The sequence below is a fragment of the Jaculus jaculus genome, chromosome 10 (assembly GCF_020740685.1).
Source record: "Jaculus jaculus isolate mJacJac1 chromosome 10, mJacJac1.mat.Y.cur, whole genome shotgun sequence".
Taxonomy (NCBI): domain Eukaryota; kingdom Metazoa; phylum Chordata; class Mammalia; order Rodentia; family Dipodidae; genus Jaculus; species Jaculus jaculus.
The window spans coordinates 17,879,637-17,907,078 of NC_059111.1; the positions used below are offsets into that span (position 1 = coordinate 17,879,637).

A 27,442-nucleotide genomic window follows, 5' to 3' on the forward strand; every position below is an offset into this window, starting at 1 on the left:
GGAAACAACAAGAGTTCGTGACTATGAGATCTGGGATTAGAGTATTGTTTCCTTTAAACCCTCAGTATTTTGTAAGATTTTCTACAGTAAATATTATTCTGTAATTACAGAAAATAAAGAATTTTAAAGGAAATAATAAATATTTTAGGTTACTGTCCTTGTTGCCTCAAGTATTTTGAGGTGACTTTGAAATGTAATGATTTGTGATTTTAAGAATACTGTATTCACAGATGTATTTATGAAAAACACCTCAGGTATTGAGTTTGGAAGTTACCTGCTAGATTTTTTAAAATACTTTAAAAGTTTAATATTTATTTTTCATGTTTCTGAAGTACTTAATACCTCTTAAAAACAATCTTGAAGTGTGTGGTGAGTTTGCATGCATGTATGTTCCTGTGTGTGTGTGTGTGTGTGTGTGTGTGTGTGCGCGCGCGCACCTGTGGAGGCAGGGCTGGGATCTTGGATGTCTTCTTCCACTGCTCTTCTCCCTCATTCTTTTAAGACAGGCTCTCTTGCTGACCACAGGATCCGCTGATTTAGCTGCACTTAGCCATCAAGTCCCAAGGAGCCTGCTGTCTCCACTTTCCCAGGCCTGAGATTACAGGCTCAAGCCACTGCAGCTGGTTTTTGCATGAGTGCTGGGGATCTGAGCTCCGGTTGTCATGTTTGTGTGGCAAGCACTTCACCCACTGAGCCACCTCTCCAGCCTTTGAGTATCTCCGATCAGTTAAACAACTGTACAGTAGTCTCCCCGACCCACAGTGGGTACAATCCAACATCTCCACAGGCTGCCTGAAAGCTCAGACAGTGCCAAATTCTTAAAATACTGGGTTTTTTTTTCCCCTCTGCATTCATACATACAATTAAATTTCATTTATAAATTAAGCAAAGAAAAGATTAATAGCAATAACTGCTGATAAAACAGAACAATTACAACAATACCCTCAAGACATTTTCTACATTCAGCTCGACGTCTTCTGACATGAGTTTGTTTTTCCTCTTCTCAAGTTCACAGACATAAGGTTGACATTTACCTTAGGTTTTATAATCCTGGCACTTGTTTTCCTTTCTTATTAAGTCAGGAATCACACAGTTTCATTTAAAGGAAGGCCTTCATAGCTTCTCTCTCACATATCTGAACTGTCAGTACTGTTACTCTGCGGCACTTGGGAGCCATCCTTACATAAAGCACGGCTTACTTCAGTACAAGCACTGAGATAACCTGACTACTAAGTGACTGACGGGCAGGGAGTATACTCAGTGTGGGCATGCCAGACGAAGCAGTGAGTTACATCCCAAGCTGGTTGAAGCTGCTGGAAGAAATGAGACTCCATTCTATGCAGAGGATGTACAATTTAAAACTTAAAACTTAGCCTAGGGCTGGAGAGATGGCTTGGCAATTAAGGCACTTGCCTGTGAAGCCTAAGAACTCATGTTCAAATCTCCAGGTCCCATGTAGCCAGACACAGTGATATACAATGTACAATGTCGCCCATGTGCACAAGGGGGCGCACACATCGGGAGTTCATTCACAGCAGCTGAAGGCCCTGGTGCGCTCATGCTCATTTTCTCTCTCTCACAAAAAGTAGATAATAAATATTTTAAAAAGTAAAACTTAGCCTGAAATTTCCCATTTAATGTTTTCAGATACAGGTGTCTACAGTAACCAAAAGCATGAAAAGTGAAATTGCAGATAAAGGCAGACTGCTACTAAATGACAGATCATTTGAATTTGGCAGGATGCAACTAGTAGTTCCCATGACTTCACATGCTTTAAGTAGCTTCCACAGTCATCACCTTATTTATTTAAAAGCCTCTAGGAAGCTGGGGAGATGTTTCAGTTGCTTTCTTTACAGCACGAGGATCTGAACTCCCTGGTACCCATGCGAAAATGTACGGTGGCATGTGCCACCTTAATTCCAGTGTAAGGACACAGAGACAGAAGGATCCCTGGGGCACACTGGCTAGACAGACTAGACGAGCTGGTGAGCACCAGGCCAGTGAGAGACCTTGTATCAAAAAAGGACAGTGTTGGGCTGGAGAGATGGCTTAGCGGTTAAGCGCTTGCCTGTGAAGCCTAAGGACCCCAGTTCAAGGCTCGGTTCCCCAGATCCCACGTTAGCGAGATGCACAAGGGGGCGCACGCATCTGGAGTTCGTTTGCAGAGGCTGGAAGCCCTGGCGCACCCATTCTCTCTCTCTCCCTCTATCTGTCTTTCTCTCTGTGTCTGTCGCTCTCAAATAAATAAATAAATAAAAATTAAAAAAAAAAAAAAGGACAGTGTTTTTTGGGAAAGACTCCTGAGATTGTCTTCTGCCCTTCACACACATGTGCACACCAATAAATGGCAATAAGAGTTATAACTTACCTTCTCTTCTGGTTTGTACATTCTAGCCAGTACCTAGCTAAGTGTCTATTAGAGAAAGCTATCTTGTCTTGTTTTTAATCTGTTTTGTTTTTGTTTTTGTTTTTCCAAGTAGGGTCTTACTCTAGTCCAGGCTGACCTGAAATTCACAATGTAATCTCAGGGTGGCCTTGAACTCACTGTGATCCTCCTACCTCTGCCTCCCAAGTGCTGGGATCAATGGCATGCACCACCATGCCAGGCTTGCTTTTCATCTGTATCAGTGGTAATGTAGTTTTATACTTGAATGGTTGTCTAGAGCTTGAGACTTTTTTCTTTCAAGCAATACCACATTTAATGTAAAACAATAAAAAAGTAAAGTGAAATTCTGAAATAGTGGCTCAAGGTTTCAAAGTCAATCCATTTCTTTAACAAGAACACAGAAACTTGCTAAGCCACTGATGAGCCAATGAGCAGAGCTAAAACTAGAGTGGGAGTGGGGGAGGAAAGAGCCTAGGGTGCAGACTGTGAGATGGAATCACTCTAGGGCTGAGCAATGAACCACAATGTGCAGACTGCTGCTTCCACCACACCTCTAATCCAGTAGGAATTGGATAGGCAACTAACCCTGACATCTAAATACGACCTCCCCCACCAAGGTCTCTCCTCTAAGCCTTACCACTTCAAGTGACTCATCACCATCCCCACATAAGCTCTGAACAATAGCAGGGCCACTGACTGCCACAGTGATGGCATCAAGGAGGGCACTGGGCAGGCCAGCAGAAGGGGCCGCCTACCAGCACACAAGTGGGATGCCCGCCAAAGATCTGAAATTATGAAGGCAGTAAACTGGAGGTTTCCAAGCTTTTGTCCTTTAGCCTTTTGTTTAAAAGTATCTTTTAGGGCTGGAGAGATGGCTGAGCAGTTAAGGCACTTGGCTGCGAAGCCTAAGGATCCATGTTTGACTCTCCAGATCCCACTTAAGCCAAATGCACTGAGCTGAGGCAAGCTCACAAGGTCGCACATGCACCCTGAGGGGTGCAAGCATCTGGAGTTCTAATGCAGTGGCTGAGGCCCTGGCATGCCAAGTCTCTGTCTCTCTCTCTCTCTCTCTCTCTCTCTCTCTCTCTCTCTCTCTCTCTCTCTCCCTAGAAAAAAAATTAAAAATAAATGTTGAAAGAAGTAGTGAAAAAAAAGTGGGGCTAAAAGTCCTTCTACAAGGCTTTTTATGTTGTGAGGGTTCCAGAGTAGGTACGCAGTTTCTGGCTAGGCAGGACTAGGACGGCCTTAGAATGATTTAATGTCACACCCTTGCCACATCTGCCCCTGCCAGCCTGGCCTAGCTCAGCTCCCCGGCCGGCTTCAGTTGTGGGATTCAGCCTTTGCCTGTCTCATCCATTCAGGTGTGGGTGGATTCCGCCTCTGAACCCAGGCTGATTGGCTGGGACACCCACTATAGGTGTGTCCAGGTGTGCTGGGTGGGAACTCAAAAGTGTATCTTCTGGGGACCCATGGAGAGATTTTCTCTAGAGCAACATGTTACAGCAATGTGTTTGGGATCATTGTGCCAGTAAGACTTCCCTCTCACACCCTGGCACTCATGCCAGGGTGGAAAGGGACACTTTTTTAAAAATTTTTTTTGATGTTTATTTTTATTTATTTGAAAGTGACAGACAGAGAGAGAGAAAGAGGCAGACAGAGAGAGAGAATGGGCACGCCAGGGCCTCTGGCCACTGCAAACGAACTCCAGACGCGTGAGCCCCCTTGTGCATTTGGCTAACATGGGTCCTGGAGAATCGAACCTTGAACCGGGGTCCTCAGGCTTCACAGGCAAGCACTTAACTGCTAAGCCAGCTCTCCAGCCCAGACACTTTTTAATTACTGTCTTTACTTTTAATCATTTTTGGAAGCGCACACCTTTTTTAAAATCCCTTTTGGCGCGCATGTGCGCGTGCGCGCGCGTGTGTTTGCGTGTGTGTGTCTGTTAATCTAAAATCCATGTTACGTTCCCTTCCCTAGATCCCTGTGATGTCTGAATAAAATGTGTTTGAAATTTTTTTAAAGTAGCTTTTAATTTAAAGCAAGTATATTTATACTTTCAATGCATGAGTTGCCATTTAATCGTTTTCCCCATAACTGTTTTATAACTAAATCAATGCTTCTACTGAAACGCAATGGTGTACCCTGGTGGTTAGGCATCAGTTTCATACAGTTAGGGTTTCATCCTGACAGTATAATAGAACGCCTTCCTTAAGGTCCTCTGTCAGGAGGATCTTCAGTTGTTAGCTGTCAGAAGCAACCACTGGAAAAATTACCTCACAGGTTAGAAAGAACAACAAAACTACAAAACAAAACTCATCCCATCAAACGAGACTCACTCAGACGCTAGGTCTTCTTGGGAGTTCACAAACCACCACACCCACAAGTGGTTACAAGGAGTCCTGAGTGAAGTTCCTTCCTCTTTCCTGGCTCACCCTTTCCCATGGCATCAGACCAGTTCAACAGCAGGAATGCAATTACATCTCAGCAATTAGCAAGCTTCCGGCTCCATTTCCTCAATGTGTGTAAGAAAACAGCTCTGACCAATAAAGCTTCATTTACAGACTCCTCTGCCACACTGCTCTTTCTTTAAGGCCAGATTAAATTATTCACAGGCTGGCTGCGAATGAGAATAGACACAAGTCTTTTTAGACCTTTAATTTACAGGCCACACATAAGCAACTTGAAATCTACCTTTCCAACTGCCACTTCACACCTCTACGTAGGATCTTTTTTCAAAAAAATGTGCAGGTCTGTGCATCCCCCTAGTCACCACAGCATAGTAAAAGCAATTTTGTCAGTAAACTTGTTAATATGCCAGTGTTCCTAGGTGTGGAGTTTTTAAGTTTATTGGTTTTGACACCAATTATCGTATTGGTATACTCAGTAATTAAACAAAATTAAAGAAACCATAAAAGTCTGTCACATAACACCACCAAGTCCTTAATGCCTAAGAATATGTACATTCCAGCAATAAACTACCAAATAAAATTCTGATTTTTACATAAAAGTTTACTACCCTAATACAAATCTATTATAAATATAACATTATAACAAATAAATGGAAATTTAAACTTGTTTTTCATAGTCCTATCACACTTTTTTTGTTTGTTTTTTTTGAGATAGGGTCTCATTCGAGCCCAGGCTGATCTGGAATTCACTATGTAGTCTCAGGGTAGCCTCAAACTCATGGCGATCCTCCTACCTCTGCCTCCCAAGTGCTTGGATTAAAGCCGTGCGCCACCATGCCTGGCACCTATCACACTTTTTATGATTATTGGTGTATCCTCTATGGGACTGTTTCCATATGAAATGCTTCGGACTATTCTGAGGCTATGTTTTATTCTGATTTTTTACTTATATGGTTTCTATTTGGGGGGTGGCTGGGGAGATAGCTTAGAGATTAAAAGCTCAGCCTAACAACTAGAATTTGGATCCCCCAAACCCACAAAAAGCCTAATGCAAAGGTCTGTCTTTATCTATAATCCCAGTGTGCCCATGGCAAAGGGAGACAGAATTGGGAGAATCCTGAAGCTCACAGGTCAGCCAGTTTGGTGTTTGCAGTGGGCAAAATCCAAGAGACTCTGTCTCCAAGAAGGCAGAAGGCAAGGACTTAGACCCTGAGGCTGGGCTCTGCTCCCCACATACACACCATGGCATGCATGTTCACACACACACACACACACACACACACACACACACACACACACTCGGTTTCCATTTCCTTATGGAGTTTCTCTGTATGATTACACAGCTGCCTCACACGTTGGTTTCCTATCGCTGCATAACCAATCACGACCGCCTTGTAAGCTGTCAGTCTTGAACACTGAGGGTCCCAATACCAGAAGCTTAAGCCGGGTATATAAGAATGTACAGGGAGATGGCTCAGTTGGGTAAAGTGCTGCTGCACAAACATGAGGATCTGAGTTCGAATCCCTCCAGCCCTTATAAAGGCCAGATGTAACAGATCATACCTGTAATGCAAGGACTCCTACCATGAGATGGGAGAAAATGGGAGAATCCTTTGAAAGCTTGCAGGACAAGCCTGGTGCATGCAGTGAACAGCAAAGAGACCCTGTCACAGGCAAGGTGGAAAGCAAGGATTGACAACCGTGGTTGTCCAGTGACCTCCACATGCACTGTGGCATGTGTGAGCCCGCACTCATGCATATGAACAGAGAGAGAACTGTAACACTACCTGACACTGGCTACTGCTTGCAGCCAAGGATTTCAGTAACTGCCAAGTATTGGGCTGTTGGCAACAGGAACCCAGAGCAGTGAGCCTCTAACCTGAGCTCTTACACCTATAAGTCTCTGGCTTCCAACGCTGAAGCCATAAATCTCTTGTTCTCAGGGCCTGGAGCTCTAAACCTCTGATGAGTCCACTAGCCCAGTCCAAAGCCTTCACCATTCAAAGGCCCCAAGGCTACCAACACAAGAACTACGCCTCGCTTGCCATTTCCATCCTAATGGAGCTAAAGGACCCACAGGGGTTGGGAATCTTCCCCATACGAGCAAAACCTTGTTTTCCCTGTATCACTGTAACTATGGATACTTCCCATCACATCCCAAGTCCATGGAATAGTGGGTCATTTCTAGAGTCCTGCCCACCACCCCTCTACATCATAATAGAATAGTTATATCTCACTCTAGGTTGTAGTCAAAAAAGCTTAAAAGTCTAGATTGAAATAGGAAACTTTCAAGCCCTTTCCAACCCTAAAACTCTAAAAATCTACCATTTAAATACATTTAAAAAATAAGACATAAGGTTATTTTAAAGAATGCAATTAAATGGATTTAAAATTTAAGTCAAAAAGCATGCTGATACAGACAGACATGTTTTTGCAAACTTTTTCTGTTTTACGTTATTTGTTAGATTACTGGTCATAAGAGGTTAAGCATTTGGGGACAATGAAGCAGAAACATGGAAATAAAGGTTAGCAACATTTGAGTGACAAGTCATAATACCCAAAGAAGACTGTAAACCAGTGGCAATTTCCAAGGTACATACATATTCCAGTCTGACTCTACCTTTAAAAATTAAAGGCAGTAACAGGCCAGGTGTGGTGGTACATGCCTTTAATCCCAGCACTCAAGAGGTGGAGGTAGGAGGATTGCCGTGAGTTCGAGGCCACCCTGAGACTACATAGTGAATTCCAGGTCAGCGTGGGCTAGAGTGAAACCCTACCTCAAAAAACAAAAAAAAAAAAAGAAAGAAAAGAAAAAGAAAAAAATTAAAGGCAGTAAAGGGTCAAGTGGAAACAAGGTCATTGACAGACCATATCACCTAAGGTTTGTTATGAAAAACTACTACTAAGATGTGACCCTGGAATCTGGCTGGTAGGTCCCTTAAAGAAGGGTGTGGCTAACAGACTTCCATATGAGAGAGTCCCACTCCTAACCAGGGTAGAAAGGAAAGGGCAAGAAGGAAAGAGGAGGGAGGGAGGGAAAGAAAAGCACCCCGGAATGTAGTGCGTGCTAAAAACATACATGTTGAATGAAAGCGTAGTACAGAAGAGCCTACATACCGTTTATAGCCTGTGCCTCTCTGAGGAGAAGACAACCACTACCTGATCTCAGCTGCTGGTAAGCCAGAAGCTACCAATACCAAGATCAGTTGGCACTATATCCACAGAGGGGCAGTTTGCAAGGGGCTGGATGACAGTCCCAGGAATGACAGAAGAAAATGAAACCAGGCAAATAAAAGTGCTTTAAGACCAAAAAGGATTGACAAATATTAGTGAAACTGAGTTCTGCCATTTCTTATTCTCAAAGTATTTATAATTTCTATAATGACAAGCATACAAATAAGTCCAGTGGCTCAAGAGAATTTCAAAGACTTATTCCCAACAAAATAAGCCAGAACTGTGCCCATTAGTAGCAAGCAGTTGAAAGAGCACATTGAGAGCCATGACTGACACCATGGAATAAGATGCTCAGAGTCAGGAATACAGAACACTTCAGCCCTTCATTGAGCACACAAGGGTAATGTTTTCCACAGCTGACAAAACACTCTAAGTCCAGGGTTCCCACTTACTGCTCTACACTGTGATGAAACTCTAGTGGGGAAAATAGGCACTTTGTGACCTTCATGAAGACTGTTCCATCTCAACTGTGCTTTATCCAGCAAACTCAAAACTGTGTTGTAGAAAAGCAAGAGGTGTATTCTTTTTCATCTCCACTCATGGAATCAATCAGAAAAGCAATTTGAGGAGAGGTCTTTCCCTTCCGCATGTCAGTGGTGAACTTCACTCTTCCTCTCAAAGATGGAAGCAACAGTTTCTATTTTTAGAACCATACAGTTTTTTGACCCACCTGACAAAAATTAAATTAATTAAAAGTTAATGTAATGGTTTAGTTGACAGATAACAACCACTGCTCATTTATATATACATTATGCTACAGCTTCTGAAAGGTGCCTTTTGTAGAACCTGAGATTTCTGGTAGAAAAGTGGCTGGTATTATCCCTGCCTTACAAGAATAATAACTGAAACTTGTTGTGATGAAGAGCTTTGTCCAAAATCAGAGAGCTTTTTAGAGGCAGTGCATAGACACAAACCAAGATTTTTTATGATACTTTGTCCTCGTTCTTCATGGACACAAAACTGACATGGACATGAAAGATGCTTTTACTATTTCAGCAAATTGCTACTCATACAAAAAGCAAAGCAATAGAATAATGTATATCTAAGAAAAATTTATTTTTATAAAAATCTTAATTAAACAATAAAATGCATTACTTAATAGTGTAAATTAGAAAGCTTATCTTAATAGTCAAAATATTAGATATATTAATCTAGTTCACAAACTCATATAAGCTATTCTGAATATTTTATCAGCCTATACAATTATTCAAAAATTAATCCCATGCGGCATGGGATTAATTTTAAAGGTAAGTATTCCAAGAAATGCAAGCTTTACATATCCATGGTCATGCACTAAAATGTTTTCCTTATGTTTCCTAGGCAACACAGTATCTGGCATATAATAAACATTTTTAAAAAATATGTGCTAACTTCTTAAAATATGCACTGTCCAGTCGAAATACTGGTTTGAGGGCTGGAGAGATGGCTTAGCGGTTAAGTGCTTGCCTGTGAAGCTTAAGGACCCTGGTTCGAGGCTCGGTTCCCTAGGTCCCACCTTAGCCAGATGCACAAGGGGGCGCATGCGTCTGGAGTTCATTTGCAGTGGCTGGAAGCCCTGGCGCGCCCGTTCTCTCTCTCCCTCTATCTGTCTTTCTCTCTGTGTCTGTCGCTCTCAAATAAATAAATAAATAATTTTTTAAAAAATTTAAAAAAAAAAAAGAAATACTGGTTTGAGACTTAATTCAATTGTAAGAAAACCATTTGAAGAGAAGTTTTTAAAACAGAAATCAAGCTGGGTATGGTGGCACAGGCTTTTAATCCCAGCACGGGGGAGGCAGAGGTAGGAGGATCACAATGAGTTGGATGCCACCCTGATACTACACAGTGAATTCCAGGTCAGCATGGGCCAGAGTGAGACAGTTCTTCTGAAGAATCTACAGCAAGGTGGGAAGTGAAAGCAGGAGAATCCTTCGTAAGTTTGCCATCCAGCTAGTCTGACAAACACAGCAGTGAGGACAGAGAAGGCCTCAATCAAGGTACAAAGTGAGGAGCAACACCCAACATTGTCTTCTGACCACACATTCATGCATGCACACACACACGCACACACACACACAGTCATAGCTTCAAATATCATAATTTCACTGTAGACATTTAAGATGGTCTATTCTAATTTTTATTGCGAACAAGAGCGATCAAGTGAGAGAGAATGGGCATGCCAGGGCCTCTAGCCACTGCAAATGAACTGGAGACATATGCGCATCACAGGCCTCTGGCTTACATGGGTACTGGGGAATCAAACCTGGGTCCTTAGGCTTTGCAGGCAAATGCCTTAAGTGCTGGGCCATCTCTATAGGCCAAGATGTTCTATTCTTAAGTGTTTCATGATCCTGTATTTAAAGTGAAATATAATTCTACAACTTACCTTCATGTGACTCAGTGAAAAATACCGGGTGTACTATTCCTATGTACCTTTGTATGCATACATCCATACAGTAAGATGTTAACTTAAATATAAGTAGCAAGTGGGGGCATCGTAGTTCACTGTGCTATGCTCTTGAATCTTAGGTTCCAAACTTCCATCATAAAAATGAAAGAAAACAAATTACATGTCTGCTAAAGACTCTAGGATTATAATGATTATTAACGTACTGAGTTAAACTGTCATGGGCATTATTGTACACATCAACAGCACACTGTGAAATTCATCCAAATTGCTTATACATAGAGTACTTAAGAAAATAAACTAAGCTCTAATGTAGAGGAAGGTGGGCAGCATTCCCTCGCCTGGGTAGAGCATAATTACCATCCAGTCACATGCTGCACGCAGTATCAAACCAGGGGCCTCAGTGTGTGTGCTGGGGGAGGGGGGGTCACTCTGGCAAGGAATGAGCAGAATCTGACAATCTGTTGACGGGATGACTTTGGCCAGTGACGTCTCCCCATCGCTTCCGGCCCTCCCTCCGTGTTTCAGGTTTCGCTAATTCCCGCCTGTGTTGTAGCAGCTGTGACTGTGCCCCCACACTCCCGCTTGCCCCTCACAGCTATTCTGAGCAGCGCTCCCACGGTCATCCACGGAAAACACGCTTAAACTCTGGTTCACGGGACAAGTGTGCCACTTACACTCAAGGCCACTCCAACTTCCCCTCCTGCCTGTTTCCCACTCAATCCCCTTGCTAGATTCTAGCAGCCACTAAAACCAACCCAGCCCGCCCCCCTCCCCAGCCCGAGCCCCTCCCCAGCTCCATCGTGTTTCTCCCACCTGTGCCTCTGCTCTCCCCTTGGGAAGGCGGCTGAGGCTTACCTTCCTAGATCACCCCCAGCCATGCCTGCTAAGCCTCAGGTTAAGAGTTGCACCTGTAAACTGGTGGTTGCCAGGGGATGGGGAAGTGAAAGTGGGAGAGACCGCTTAATGGGTCCGCAGTTTCCTTCTGGGGTTAGGGGAACGTTTGTGATGAGGTATTTGCACAGCACTGTAAGCGTCCTGTCACGGAGCTGCTCGCTTTTAAATGATGGATTTTATGTCACATGGCTCTTGCGGCAGTGTTAAAAAGAAAAGGCAGCAGCTTACCTTGACAATCGCTCCTGCAGTGACTCCCCACTCCTCTGCCCCACACTGGACCAGAACCTTGCAACTTCTTCCCAGAGCCCCACCACAAGCTGTGAACCCATCGCCTCCCAGCCTTATCTCCCCGTGTCAGCTGGGACAATGTGGACCCTGAGAAATATTTCTTTCTTTTAATTGAAAAGCAGAGATACCAGTTATCTGCCTCAGAGCCAGAGGCTGGTACAGAAGGCTTTTAGAAGCTCTAGGCTGCATTAAAGCATCTGGGGGTTGGGATGTATTCTTTGCAAAAAAAAAAAAAAAAAAAAAGAGAGAGAGAGAGAGATCAGGAAAACTGCTCATTCATAATAGGTAGAATGGTAGGGTTGAGATGATCTAGCTAGTAACAGTTAACTAAACTTAAGTGAGGTAACGATATGAAAGGCACTAGGCATATGGTCAATCAAGCCTAGCGATGCCTTACATCATTTAATACAATTACACTACAATCACAATTATTAGCCCTATCTTCCAATCAAGAAACAAACGTGTTTATGCATTGTGTCAGAAGGCCACACAGCTGGTTACCAGAAGTGGCAGGACTCGAGCCCGAGGTGCCCAGCTGCACAGCGTGACCCTGTGCTTCTTGTTGCTCCAGGGTGCTTTCAAGAGCTATGGGTGGACAGTCTTTGGCCCACAAGTTACCTTTTATCTGGCTGAGGGGGTCCTTCACGTCCCTCATTCCCCTCCTTACCCACCGCTATGACTGCTGCTTATAGTTCAGGCCTTTTTAAAGTATATAAATGTTAATTTAAAAAATCTGTGAAAAAGATAAATGAAATCATAAAAATGTTCTGAATGCTAAAGACCTTTTACATGTAAATCAGCAAGCACTTGTTGGCTATTCCTCTTAAATTCAGCAGGAAAAAAAAAAAATCAAGAGTATACATACTTTACTAGAACCACGCCCATTGATGCTTCATTTTCAAAACACCCCAACATCTGCTCAGTAGCCACACTACAAATAAAACAACCACAATGTAACCAAATCAGGGGTAGAATTATATACTCTTGCTTTGTGAGTTTAGAAAGCATTGAGTGTAGGGCCTGGGATGTATGCAGCCCAGTGAGTAAAGCTCGTCTCACATATGTGCAAGGGAGGAAGAGGAGGAGCAGCAACAGAGAGGAGGAAGAGGGCAGAAAGCACAGAAAAGGGGGAACAATTTCCCCTTGACTCTGTCCAGATCCCTCTAGCCCATGGGACAGTGCCAGCCACATTCAGGGAGGTCTTCCCATCTTACTTCCTCTGTGAACCGCCCTCACAGACACACCCAGGGGTGTGCCTTGCCAATCTCCTAGGTGACTGATTCTGAATGCAGTCAACTGACAATGACTGTTGCATGTATTTGAAAGGGAAAGACATACTACAGGTGTCATCTCCTTAAGAAGTGTATATCATATACACTTTTAGGACACACACATACCAACATACCTGTACATACAACCCTCCAAAGAGTAAGCTAGGCCAAAGTTTAGTTCTATTAGGTCCTCGGGCCTTACTACACCCATATATCCTCCTACATAACCAAAGATGATAGAGGAATATAGGGTAGTATGACATATATACATATACATTATATATATATAATCAGAAAGGCAGAAGGGACAATGTGATAGTATTAACAATGCAGAATGGGAAACAAGCTATAATGGGACAAAGATGAGACCTTTATAATCACTAGTTTCACTCTTCATGACTTTAAAATAGCAAAAAAAAAAAAAACCTTAAGATAATAACTGTCACAAAATTAAATTCATAAAATAAAACTTATTTAAAATATGAGGGAAGGTAACAAAGACCCACCACAGAGTGCTACTCTCAAATCTGTAACTCGTCAAAATAAAGATGCAGTACTTACACACACTCACAGAGATGCGTGTGCACGCACATGTGGAAGCCAGAGGACATCTCAGGCACTGTTCCTCATTCTTTGGTTTTTTGAGACAGGGTGTCTCACTAGCCTAACTTACATAAGAGCCCCAGGGACCCACCTGTTTCCACCTTCCCAGAGCTAGCACATGCCACCACACCCAGTTTTTCTGTTTGTTTATTTGTGGGTTTTTTTTGTTTTTTTCTTTTTGATAGCCTTTCTAGGGATCAAACTCAGGTCCTCACACCTGCAAGGAAAGTGCTTTGCCAGTGGAGTGATTTGCCCAGGCCAAGATGTAGAACTTTACAGTTCAGTATGAACACAGAAAGCACCTGAACTAACAAGTACTGAAACAGGAAATGAAAGCAGCCAATATACAAGGAAAAATGTTCACACTCCCTAGAAATCACAAACACAGATTAAAGCAGTATGTTTTCTTGTCAAGTTGACAAATATCCTGCAACTCTTTGATACTAGAAGGATGTAAGTCATGCAACATTTCATATGCTAGCAGAGGAAATACAAATTGGTTTTGAGACTTCCAATAAAGCCCTTCCTTCCACTTAAGATTTTTTTTTTCCATTTCTATGTGGCTTAAGGTACAATCCCATAGCTTTGTATTTGAAACTCAGTCCATACTCTATTTAAACATGGGTTTCAGAGCCAACCTGCCTTGCTACCTAAAAGGTAGCTACTAGTTGGTTCAGTAATTAGCTTCCATCTGAAGAGATAGCTATAATACCCACTTTGTAGGGTTACTATGAGGACTGAGTTAATGCACACTACTTAAGAGCAAAGATTGGGCAACATATTCTCAGTAAATATTAGCTATTGGTACTTCTGAGCAATTTCTCTAAGTAATTCACTAGCAACTAAGTGCTCTGTTGAGACACTTGTATTCACTCAAATCATTTCAAACCACTGATAGCTTTTAAGTACAGAGTTTACTAGAATAAAGTATAATTCAAAAATCATTACTGACATATCAAGGAGGTTATGTTAGTCAAATAACAAAAGGCTAGAATAGTATTTTTAAAACAAACAAAACTGGGGCTGAGGAGATGTCTCAGTGGTTAAAGGCACTTGTAAAGTCTGCTGGCTCAGGCTCAATTCCCCAACACCCATATAAAGCCAGATGTAAAGTGTGGTACAAGCATCTGGAGTTCTGTTTGCAGTGGCAAGAGACCGTGGTGAGCATGCATGTACACTTACACACCCACACACACATATGTGCGTTCAAATGTTTCTTTTTTAAAAAACCATGGTCAGGGCTAGAGAAGTGGCTTAGCAGTTAAGCGCTTGCCTGTAAAGCCTAAGGACCCTGGATTGAGGCTCTCGATTCCCCAGGACCCACGTTAGCCAGATACACAAGGGGTGCATGAATCTGGAGTTTGTTTGAAATGGCTGGAGGCCTTGGTGCGCCTATTTCTCTCTCTGTCACTCTCAAATAAATAAATAAATATTTTTTTAAAAAAAAACCATGGTCAATGTCACAGTGAATGGCAATACTGGTAACATATTTTGTTCTTTATCTTCAACTGTATTGCTTGCTACGATGAACATGCACAATTTTTATGGGGAGAAACATCTGTTTTTGTTGTGTGTTAATTGAGGACAGAACCCAGGGACTCATGCACTCTAGGCAAAGGCTCTATCACTGAACCCCAAAAGGTTTTTAAACCCATGTATACACAGCCTTTCCTCCTAAGTGGTTTAATCATACACACGTTCCCATAAGGGCCCTTGCCAGGCCAGATTAGATTACACAGCTACCACTCATCATACCCCACTCGTTGCCAGAACCTGTAGTTACTCGGCCACACCAGCTCCTCCTCTGCTCAGCGTGCTGTGATGTTACTGTTTGAAGACGGTAATGACATTTAGGATTTGTGAGGAGGGGCCAAGGCCAACAGACACAATGCATCCAGTGATTACAAACAACCTAACTTATTTGTGGTTTCTTTGCTGCATTTTCGAGTCTGGAGGAGACATAAACATCTTCTAAATATGTAACAGCTATATACGGCTTTTAATTGTTTTATGATGCAGGGAAGAAGCAATCTGGATACACCATCCTACCATTCTGCTTGCAGGCTCAGAAAGTACATTGCAACCATCTGTTTTTAGACCAATTCCCTGAAGAAATCACTTTGATTTCACTCACATGAGTATGCTCATGCATGTGAAAACTTCAACAGCCCTTAGGTGGCAGGACAAATATTTGCCTAACTATGATAGGGGACAGTAAAGGTTTCCATGTAATAGAGGAGAAACAACAGAATACATATGCTCTAATGTTTACTGCTAGTGTTCTTAGATTTCTTCTCCAAGGACCCAACTACAAGTTAAACACGGCTGATAATAGCATAATTCTGCTTGCTATTAGCCCAGTCTAGGGAGGAAAGGAGAAGAAAAAAAGAGGAACTTGTTAAATCACGGCTATGATAACTTCCGAAGATAAAACTTTAATGACACCACCAGAGATCTGCCCAAACAACATTTTAAACTTGTCAGTAGTTCAAAAATGTAAGTCAAGTTAAAAAAAAAAAGAAAGAAAGAAAGCAACGAAACACCTTCCTATAACCCAAAGCTGCAGCCTTCTGCCTCCTTCCACTCAAATGACCAAATGATGACTAGTTCAGGCCTCATTTGCACTGTGAATCCAGAGCTGGTTTCCAAAACTGGTGTGGCCTGGGCAGACTCCGCACAAACCACTGCACTCGACTTTCCTCTGCCTCAAAAGCCACTCCACTGCATTCCTTGCCCAGGTTCAAGTTTCACCTTTAACCTTTCCCCTGACCTCCCCCTACACATCTGTGCTTCCCCTCCCCCAGCAATTTTTACAGGCCTCTACTATGGCTCTGATACTCTACTAGTGCTCCAACTTTATGGCTAACTCCCTTAAATGGCAAGCTGTGACTAGCTCTTTCTTATTGCCAAGATTTGAGGACACTGGCTAAATTCAATAGTAATAAAAAAAAACTCAATAGTAATAAAAAATATAAGAAAATAGCATCATGGACCAGTGAACTAGAGCTATTACTCATGACCAATCCTATTTCAACCCTATCCTCTCATTACTTCCATCCACCCACCCCCAGACTTCCTACCATTTCATCTGTAAAAGGTTCTAAATGTTGCTCTGAAAGACAGACTTCAGCAACATGATCACATTACTGCACTATCACACTGAAATTCATTGAATAATTCCCTATCAAGTTTATAGTTGGTGTTTGCATTTCCTCAATTGTCTTATAAACCTTTTTTTTTTTTAACATTTGTATTTATTTATTTACAAGCAGAGATAGCGAGAAGAGAAACAGAGAGAAAGGGCACACCAGAGCCTGCAGCTGCTGCAAAAGAATTCCAGATGCATGTGTCACTTTGTGCATCTGGCTTTACATGGGCACTGGGGAATCGAACCCTAGTTGTTAGGCTTTGTAGGCAAGCACCCTAACGGCTAAGCCATCTCTCCAGCCCTATACTTTTATTGTTTTATTTTTAGTTTTTTCACAACTATTTAGTCAGGGTCTAAATAAAACCCATCATTGTAATGGGTTAATATTGCTTTTAATCCCTTAAATCGCTTAGAATCTGTAGGTTTTTCCTCCACCTTTTTCCTTGTAATTTTTAGGATAGGGTCTCATGTATTCCAAGCTGGCATAACTTGCTACACAGCACAAGATGACCCTGAACTACTGATCCTCCTGCCTCCACCTCCCAGGTGCTAAGATTAGAAACATGCATCACCTTACCCAGTTTATGTGCAGCTGGGGGGCCAAACCCAGCACTTCTGCAGGCTAGGCAGGCACTCTACCAATTAAACAACATCTCCAGCCCCCTCATTTATTTTTAAAGCAGATGGGTCATCTTTAGAGTTTCCCATAATCAGAATTTTGCTATGTCCCCACACTTGTCTGTCCTCTATATTTCATTTCCTAAAACTGAGGTTATGAATGTAAACAGCCATCATAGTCAGGTATGGTTCTTTTGCTAAGAACCAAAAGTGGTAATGAACCTACCTATGAGGAAGAAGTATGCCTCCTTGTCCATGTGTCCATGTATGTGTGTGTGTGTGTGTGTGTGTGTGTGTGTGTGTGTTGTGTTGTGTTGTGTTGTGAGAGAGACAGACAGACAGACATTAGTAGCTACTGATGATCATTGTCTGGGCTCTAAGCCCATTAACTCATTAGGAGCTGTAAAACTGTAACTTCCTAAGCCTATCACCCTTCTTCATTTATTAGCTAGAAGAGAACATGTGATGTCTCCCCCTGCCCTGCAATCCCTTCTTCGTCTATGAGCTGGGATAAAATAACTTTAGTAAAAAGGAAACTCTCCCTTACCAACTACTTGGCTATGCTGAGGAATAGCTCATAGAGGAAAAGCACCATGAATGTTGTATTTATTTTCCAGAGTTTAAAAGAACACATCAGATCCGTACCATCTTCCAAAAGTGACTAATTGTTTCTATTTTAAAATCATTATTTAAATCATAGACCTTCAGGATTTCAGTCCACTGTACTTGTTAGCCTTACTGATGCTGAGAAGGCCCCAGCCTTGATCAAGTGGGGGCCTCTTCAAGTTGGAGTCAGAGTTCCAGCCTTTGACATCCTCCTCTCATTCCAGTATGACAAGGGGTGCCAGGCTCACTCTGTACTTTTTCTGCTTGTGACCTGGAGTTATCCATGTCTTCAAAGAGGACATCATTATTAATCTGTTATTGAGCCTAGCTTATGTTTGCCAGGACTAGTGTCCAAACCAAAGAAGGCAACTGCCAAAAAAGTCCAATTCCTAAACTAATCATTTTAAATTTAAGCAATGTGTATAATGCAATTAAAATTCTAAACTATTCATCACTTAAGTTTTTGGACTCGCAAAAGGCCTACCGAAGCAAGTGGGCTTTAGTATCCCGTAAAATTCTGTGGTGGTTTGAATGTGAAATGTCCCCCATAGCCTCATGTGTTTGTGATTAAGCCTCCTACTCAATCCCCAGCTGGTGGCAATCTGGGAGGTGGAGCCTTGGCAGAGGAGATATGTCACTTGAGGTGAACCCTGGGATGTCACAGCCCAAGCTCTCCTTGCCAGAATTTGTTTATGCTTGCAGCTAGCTCCCAGATGATGTGACAAGATGTGATACCTAGCCTCTACTTTGCCATACATGATGAGATGTCTCTCTCAAAAACGTAAGCCTGAAATAAACCTTTTCCTCTCATAAGCTGCTTTGGGTCAGGTGTTTTGTCCCAGTAACAAGAAGGAAATCCTTACAGATTCTGTAATTCAGAAATGCATCATTTTCTGGTTAAACCTGCTGCGATGTTGGGGCTGAGATCAAAATGCATGTAAGACAAGCTCCTTCAGTGTCATTTTCCTTCAAGCATCACAAGAAACATAATGCAGGGATAACAATAGCAGGTTCTCTAAACGAGGCTCTGATTAAGGTAAACACTTTTAATTAAAGGTTGGGCTCTTTAATGAAAATGAGCAAACAGTGCTCAATGAAGTATCATGAGTTTAGAATGAACATAATTTGTGATCTTAATTATTCACATTATCCAAAAGTCATTATGGTAATTACATTAACATCCATTACTTCTAGAAATAATCCCTTAATTTAATTACTCGAATTTCCTGATCTGAACTATATGAAAATGAGTTAGCCTATTCTTATGGCACATCATATAATTCATAGATATCTGATACAGTATTTTGGTCGTTTAATAGTCCCTTTAGGAATCTGAAGTTTCAATTTAGTAATTTACAAATAGGGGCTGTAAAGATAACTGAGTGGTCAAAAGTACTTGCTTGCAAAGCCTGCTGGCCCAGGTTCGATTCCCCAGTAGCCATGTAAAGCTAGATGACAAAAGTAGTACATGCATCTGGAGTTCATTTGCAGTGGAAAGAGGCCCTGGTGTGCCCATTCTTTCATACTCTCTCCCCCTCTTTCTCTCAAATAAATAAAAACAAAATTTTTAACAAATGTATGCCTGGCAAGAGGACTGTTAGGAGCTTGAAGCCAACCTGAGCTTCACAGCAAGTCCCAGGCTATCCTCAGTTACAGAGTAAGACCCAGTCTCAAAAACAGACAAATAATGTAAAAGCAAAGATTTTTCTAGTTTACATGTAGTAGATCCAACAATATCTAGATTTCTCCTCACAATTGATAACTGTAAATGACATTTATCTGCATGTACACAAGTATGTCCTCATTAAGTGAACTCACTGACATATTTGCAACATTACTATTGTTTAGAATATTTAAATTACTTTTTTCCTGCATATAATGATTTAGCATGTTACTTCACATGCTATGTCATAAAATATCTACATGCCTAACATACCACCTTCAGATAGGCATAAATAAAAACTGCAATATAAACATTTTAATTTTTTTTTCTCAAATCCAAGTTGTACTGAGTAAATTATGATGATCTCCATGATAATTGAATAACCACTTAAATATTTTAATTCGGGAATTCAAATGAGGACAGGGAGGGAGAAAAAGAGAAACCAAGTTGTCTTCCTTTACAACAGCATAAATTCCCAAAGCATCAAAGACCTAAATGACAAAAAAGAAAAAAGAAAAAGAAAAAGAAAGAACGAATGAATGAACATGCTAGATGAAATGTGAGGGAGTTTTGTTGCAGTTCAATACCACAGCAAATAAGACCAATGAGAAACATAAATCTAAAGTCAAAATTTCAAGATCCTGGGCTGGAGAGATGGCTTAGCGGTTAAGCACTTGCCTGTGAAGCCTAAGGACCCCGGTTCGAGGCTCGGTTCCCCAGGTCCCACGTTAGCCAGATGCACAAGGGGGTGCACACGTCTGGAGTTCGTTTGCAGAGGTTGGAAGCCCTGGGGCGCCCACTCTCTCTCTCTCCCTCTATCTGTCTTTCTCTCTGTGTCTGTCGCTCTCAAATAAATAAATTAAAAAAAAAATCTTAAAAAAAAATTTCAAGATCCTAACTTGAATTGTGTGAAAATATCCACCTTGTCAAATGCCCTGATAAAATTCATAACAAATAACTAAGAATTCTGACGAATTATTTATATTGAGGACTAAGTTTCCCTGATAGGAAGTATATACAAACAAATCACCAATGCAATAGAAAAATGAAAAGGATGAACTTTACAAAAAATACAAGAACTAAGAACTTGAATGAGAAGATGTTCAGCCTCATTCACAAGGGAAATGCAAACTGAAAGCACCCGAGACACCATATGTTACCTATCAGCCTCGCAAACCTCAAGGAATTGGAACAGGAAAAGTTTGGGGGGGAAAAATAGCCTCACACTTTGGTCGTCTGATGCATGTGCTGACTGGACAGCATCCTGCACAATTAGAAATGCAAGTGTCCTCGAACCCAGCAACTCCACTTTTAGAAACTGATCAGAGACACACATACACTTGCACATGGAAGACACACAGGCTTATTCAACAGAGCATTGCATACTGTGGCAAAAGACTTGAGTAACAAGCTCTGACTGAGACTAAATTACAGCTAAACAAAAGACACAGGGCTGGAGCAGGTCGGATCACAGACTTCCATGTGCACAAAGGGTGACTATTTGCATTCGCATCTGCTTGTATATGCTTTCTCTGGAGGGACATGCAGGCAAAGAACGACACCAGTGGCCACTAAGGAAGGTGGGGCACAGTGGCTGAAGGCCAGGGATGAGAGACTGATAATCTATTGTAATTTTTTTTTTTTTACTTGCAGATATCAAAACATGTGCTCTCTCTATTCAAAAACCTCTAAAGGCAAAGAACGAGAAAGCCAGAGAAGAGTCCCAATCATAATAATACCTACACACACGACTAAATCAGAGATCACGGGGCTATCGGTCAACAGGCCAGACCAATCGATCTATTTCTCCTGTGGGTTCATGTTATCCTACCAATGCTTCATTGGGTTTTAAGAGTCATCATATTCATGTACTTTCACTGAAAAAAATCTTACAAATGATTTCTAATTCTTTAACTGAGAAATGTTTTCTTTTTCTAAGAGAACGGGGTTTTTTTATGCCATGTATTTAATTTTTATGCTGTTATTTTAAGAAATAGTAGAATGCTCAACTTAGTGAGTGTTAAAGATTTAAATGCAGAGACTTGTGTTCCAAGTGTATGGAATGCCAACACTATCAATAACAACTAAAGATCACATTTCCAAAAAGAACAGAATAAAATTATGACATATAAACCTCCAAGTGGGAATATAAACCCTTAGTGCAAACCAAATAAAACTGCAGAAAATATAACTAAATACAGAAGTGTATCTTCTCTAAAGCTAGAAACAGCCTGTGCTGCAAAGTGGGAGGAATCTTAGTACGTGTGTTGCTGAAACAAGTGCAAGAAGCTGAAATTTTTATTCAACTATAGTTACCTCAAGTATCATTACATAGTTCTGCCAAAAAAAAAAAAAAATTAAAGTGAAGCAAATAAAAATAGTATTTTTTTCTATGAAGTCAACAGACATCATCATGCTTAAGCAAACAATATTGTATCTTTTATTTTTGGAAATAGGGTCTCATTTAGTCCAGGATGGCTTCAAATTCATTAGGTAGCAGAGGCTGGCCTTGAACACCTGATCCTTCTTTCTCCACCACCCAAGTGCAGAAATAAGAAGGGTACACCACCACACCCATTCCTAACATCATCACTTCTATTTTTCTTTTTTCTTGAAAAGGGAATGTAAAAGTCTACTTTCTCCACAATTTCCTTGAAGGCCAAATAAAATACTCCTTAAAATGGAACCAGAAATAGTTGGGTGGAGAGAAAGACAGATCTCTGAATTCATTCAAAAGTTGCTTAGCGGTTAAGGTGCCAAAGGACCCACGTTCAATTCCGCAGTACCCCGGTAAAGTCAGATGCACAATGCTGCGCATGTGTCTGGAGTTTGTTTGCAGTGGCTAGAGACCCTGGCGCACTCATTCTCTCTATCTTCCTTTCTATCTCTCTCTCAAATAAATAAATCAAATGGTGTTTAAAAGGCAAATGGCTTTTTCTTTCTTTTTGTATTCTTATTTCTAAAAAAAAAAAATCTGTGTAAAATTATGAAGGTCTGTTTTCATTATCACCACCAGGTGGGAGGGCAGTCTGGGCCTCCCAGCTCCTCTATGCTTGCCTCTTTGCAAGACTTTCAAAATAGAACTTTTTAATTTTTTTTTTTCTTCTTTTCAGGAACACAGAATTTTGATGATATTATCCTCTCCTAACCTGCCAAATCATCTCAAAAAATCCCAACATCTGCGGCCAGGCTTGTTTCCCAAGACTGCTGTTCCCCTTGCCAACTACAGCGAGGCCCTGAGATTCCTCTGTCTCCTCGGGCGGGTGGTGAGTGGTGGTTGGGGGGAGCCAGCATACACCGAAGCCCGGGGGGCTTCTTGCCCACCTACAGCACCCACGGGTGTCCCGCGTCCTGCGGCTCCCACGTGAGGCTTCCCTCCGCCGACGGGGCAACCACCGGCACTTCACGATCTCCGGGGACACACACACACACACACACACACACACACACACACACACACGAGTGGGGCTTTGTCTCCCAGGACCACACAGTCCTAGTGACAGCGACAGCAGACTCCACGGGATGTGCAGCCAACCTGTCCCTGGCTCAAGAGCTGCGGCTGGGGAGTCACGGAGCCAGGAGGAGGAGGAGGAGGAGGAGGAGGGTCCGGAGTCCGCGCGGGGCGGCGACGGCGGGTTCTGTGCACCCCGGCTCGGTCTCCAGCCCGGTACACGCGCGCGCACACAGTGACAGGGACACGCGCGCACAGAAGAGAAGCTGGGGTGCCGTTCCCCCCCCCCCAACCACCACCACCGACCCGCCGCCCAGATGGAGAAACCGGGACTGCCATCCCGCAATCCTCCCCGTCCGCCGGGGATCGGTCCAGAAGCTCCCACGTCCGCGGCGAGCGAGGGTCCCCAGGGTCCCCGGGACCCCGTGCCCCGAGGGAGGGATGGAGGACTGGGGAGCTCCTCACCGGGCTGGGGACGGCGGCGGTGGGCGACGCGGGGCCCGGCGCGTCCTGCCTCCTCAGACGGGACTTGAGACTCTTCATGGCCAGCGCTCGCTCGCTCTTTCTCTCTCTGTCTCTCTCTCCCTCTCTCGATGTCCCTCAGCGGTCCCCGCGCGCGAGCCCGCCGGCCCTGGGGACGAGGAGGACGCGACGCGGGCGGCCAGCGTTGGGCCCGCCCCGCCTGCCACCTGGGGGCCCCCGAGGCCCACTCTACCCCCGCCCTCGGCCCGCAGCCAATCAGCGCCGTCGGCTGGGAAGGGGGTGGGGCCGGACTCGGCCAATCGGAATCCGGGAAGTGGGCGGGACTTCCCTTTTAAAGCTAATAACACCCTTCCTCTCCCGTGTGAGGGAAAAGTTGAGGAACTCCGGCATCCTCCCTATGGCGAGAGGCCCTCCCCGGGGGCTGCGCTCCAGACCTGAGGCTAAAGAGAGAGAGAGAGAGAGAGAGAGAGCCCGGAATCCAGTCTGGACCAGCTCTCATCTTTCCTCATGCCTTTCCTGTTTCCACGCAAGTTCTCTTTCTGGGGTAAAATTCTCTTCCAGCCATCCCGGAGAACCAAATACGACTCTTGAGTTCATTGGACATAAACCAGCTTTCATGAACCGCTTTCCTTCTAAGTCCTGGTGTTTTCATCACACAAACTTCAGTGCCACACATCTCACCAACTACACCTCAAAAGAAGAAGAAAAAAAACAGGAGTGGTGCTGGAGAGATGACTTGTTGATTAAGGTGCTTGTCTGCAAAGCCAAAGGACCCAGGTTTGATTCCCCAGAACCCACGTAAGCCAGATGCACAAGGGGGCGCGTGCATCCGGAGTTCGTTTGCAGTGGCTGGCGACCCAGGCGTGCCCTTTGGCTATCTGCCCCTCTCTCTCGCTCAAAAATAAATGAATAAATAAAACAGGAACAACCACTCTAAGGAATAAGGTGCTGGTTGTAAAAATGGACAGTTAAGAACAGATTTAGGCATAATAAATCAAGGAACATGTTGGGTGTTATTTGTTGACCAAAGACACACTGCTTGCAAGGGAAAGATAGAAAGGACATTTCATCAATAAATCAAAGTTCCAACACAGCAGAGTGATAAAAAAAAGTTGCCTTTCTTTTTTTTTTTTTTTAATAAGTCAGATGTGGTGGAATATACCTTTAATCCCAGCACTTGGAAGGCAGAGGTAGGAGGTTCTCCATGAATTCGAGGCCACCCTGAGACTTTATAGTGAATTCCAGGTCAGCCTGGGCTAGAGTGAAACCTTTCCTCGAAAAACCAAAGAAGATGAAGAAGAGGAGGAGGAAGAGGAAGAAGATTAAAAATCTATGGGAGTGTCTTTCCTGGAGATGAAAGTATGACATGAAATTAATTCATTCTACTCAAATATGAATGCATGAAAATCATTTAAGGGAGGGAACAGCCTGATGAGCAACACCCAATAATTTACCATTAAAATGACAGCTTCAGAATTCTTTCTTGGAGTCATTTTTTCCCATCAAAATGTTTATTCTAGCAAGTACTCCACAATTCTAACAAAGGGCTCTTTTTGCTTGAAAGGACAGCTGCTTTCTCTAGAGCTTCCTTAGAGTAACTCAAGGTTTTATTCAAATATTGTGCGAAAGTTTTCAGAAACCTAGTCATTAATAAAAGGTAAATAAGTTATCTGGAAAAATAAATTATCTCTTGGTCAGCCCTATGGAAGAAAGTCTCTTTGAGTCTCCCTTTTGGTCAAAATCTGCAGCAATTCTGCTTTTGTTAGCTTCTTGTGTCTGTGGATGGCCAGTCACTCTCTTCTGATGAATTACAGAGCCAAAATTATCTCGTGCCTTTTATAGAAGCTTCCCAACCTGTGTTTCAACTTCTAACCCTCACTTCAACCATCCCCACCAAATTACTAATTATCAAAAAGTCTTACAGAATATCCTTCCTTTATTTGAAAACCTTTGGCAGCTAGAATCTGGGGGAGATGGCATGTGCATGGAATGCCAGCATTCAGACTTCTGAGGCAGAAGAATCATGACTTAGAGTCCAGCCAAGGCTATGTAGTGAGACCCTGTCTCAAAAAATAAATACACAAATGTTGACACATGCCAACCCTTTCTTTTTTTTTAAGATTTTTTGTTTATTTTTATTTATTTGAGAGTGACAGAGAGAAAAAGGCAGAGAGAGAGAGAGAATGGGCGTGCCAGGGCCTCCAGCCACTGCAAACAAACTCCAAGACACATGCGCCCCCTAGTGCATCTGGAGAACGTGGGTCCTGGGAAATCGAGCCTCAAACGGGGGTCCTTAGGCTTCACAGGCAAGCACTTAACCACTAAGCTATCTCTCCAGCCTAACATCCCTTTCTTTAGCAGCTAGTGACTAAAATCTGACTTGTTTTCTTGGTATTCAAAAGTGCTGCAACATGACCAGTCCTGTCTCCATCTGGCACTCCAATAAAATGACCCATTGGCCCATACAGACATGGGTTGTAGCTTTCCATGTCCATGTTTTTAGGCAGACTGATCCCTCCTCCAAGTTTTCTCTGTCTGCATTCACCTTAGGTGGTGGTTTGAAGGTGGCAATGTCCCCATATTCTCACGTGTTTTGAATAGTCAGTCCCAAGCTGGAGGCAATTTGGGATGTAGAGCCTTGCTGGAGGAGGTGTACCACTTGGGGTGGATCTTGAGGTCTGTTAGGCCAGCTTTCCAGTGTTTAGAGCTCAGCTCACTCTGACTGCTTTCTGCCAGCTGCTCTAACAAGAAGTGATACCCAACCTCTGTTCTACCATCCTCTCCCTAACATGATGCAGCTTCCTAGTCGAGACTGTAAGCCAAAATAAACCATTTCCTCCCATCAGCTGCTTTTGGTCAGGTGTTTTTGTCCCAGCAGTGAAGGGTAACTGTAACACCTAACAAAATCCTTCTCCTCTGATGCCAGTGGGCACCAGATGGCTTTTGGAATACTGTGCTATTCTACCTAGCTGCTGGTCACACAACCAGCATACTGAGTTGGTGAAAATCTGGTGAGTTTACACACTTAGTTGTGTGCCAGACTTCGTTTGCTTCGCGTGATTGAGTGCAGGCACACGGGCACTATGGTGTGCTGGTGGAGGTTGGGGGACCACCTCAAATGTTGGCCCTTGCCTTCCACCTCGTTTGAAATAGACTCTTGTGTCCTCTGCTGCTGACACTAGACTGGCTGGCTCCTGAGGTTTTGGAGACACTCCTCTCTGAGCCTCCCATGTCACCATAGGAGCTCCGGGATTACAGAGGCTCACTACTGCATCCAGCTTTTATGTGGGTTCTGGAGATGTGAACTGAGGTCCTCACACAGCAAGCGCTTTACCCACTGAGCCATGTCCCCAACCCATTGCTTTACTTTGACAAAGGTCTTGCCATGTGACCCAGGCTGCTCTGGAACTCACAATAATCCTCCTGCCTCCTCCCTCTCCTGAGTTCAGGGAAAATAGGCATGTACCACCATGCCCTGCTAGTGGGTGCTATACTTTAATTAAAATACTTTTTTTTTTTTTTTTAGGGCTGGAGAGATGGTTTAATGGTTAAGGCGCTTGCCTGCAAAGCCAAAGGACCTCAGTTCGATTCCTCAGGACCCATGTAAGCCAGATGCACAAGGCGGTGCATGCATCTGGAGTTCGTTTGCAGTGGCTAGAGGCTCTGGCACACCCATTTGCTCTCTTTCTCTCAAATAAATTTGAAAAAGTTTTAAAGGCATTTTTAATAAATAAATAAAGATACAAGTCTCTTCCAAGTGCATGCCTCAATAAAGAGCCTTCCCTGACAGCTTAACTGGAAAGTGATCCATCCTCTAACAGTGTGAGTAATTTTAACATGTATCACCTGAACTTACTACTGTACTTCAAATCCCATAATATCACAGAATATCTGACATATGCTTGAATGTCCTGGAATGATAGCATGCTATAAGCATTCAACAATTGTTTCTTAATGAAGTGATATGTCCTTTTCTGGCTATAAGAGTGCATTGCAGCTG

At 42.9% G+C, this 27,442-nt stretch overlaps 1 protein-coding gene across 2 annotated transcripts in view; it reads right to left on the bottom strand.

The window, feature by feature from the left end:
• Nucleotides 1-23,606, bottom strand: part of Uaca (uveal autoantigen with coiled-coil domains and ankyrin repeats) — an 88,882-nt gene extending 65,276 nt beyond the window's left edge. For both annotated transcript variants that reach the window (XM_045160268.1, XM_045160267.1), the window contains exon 1: nucleotides 23,425-23,606. In XM_045160268.1, coding sequence (XP_045016203.1) covers nucleotides 23,425-23,502 — 78 coding nt within the window. In that variant the 5' untranslated portion in view covers nucleotides 23,503-23,606. The remainder of the gene's footprint in view (nucleotides 1-23,424) is intronic.
• Between the last annotated feature and the right edge of the window lie 3,836 nt (nucleotides 23,607-27,442).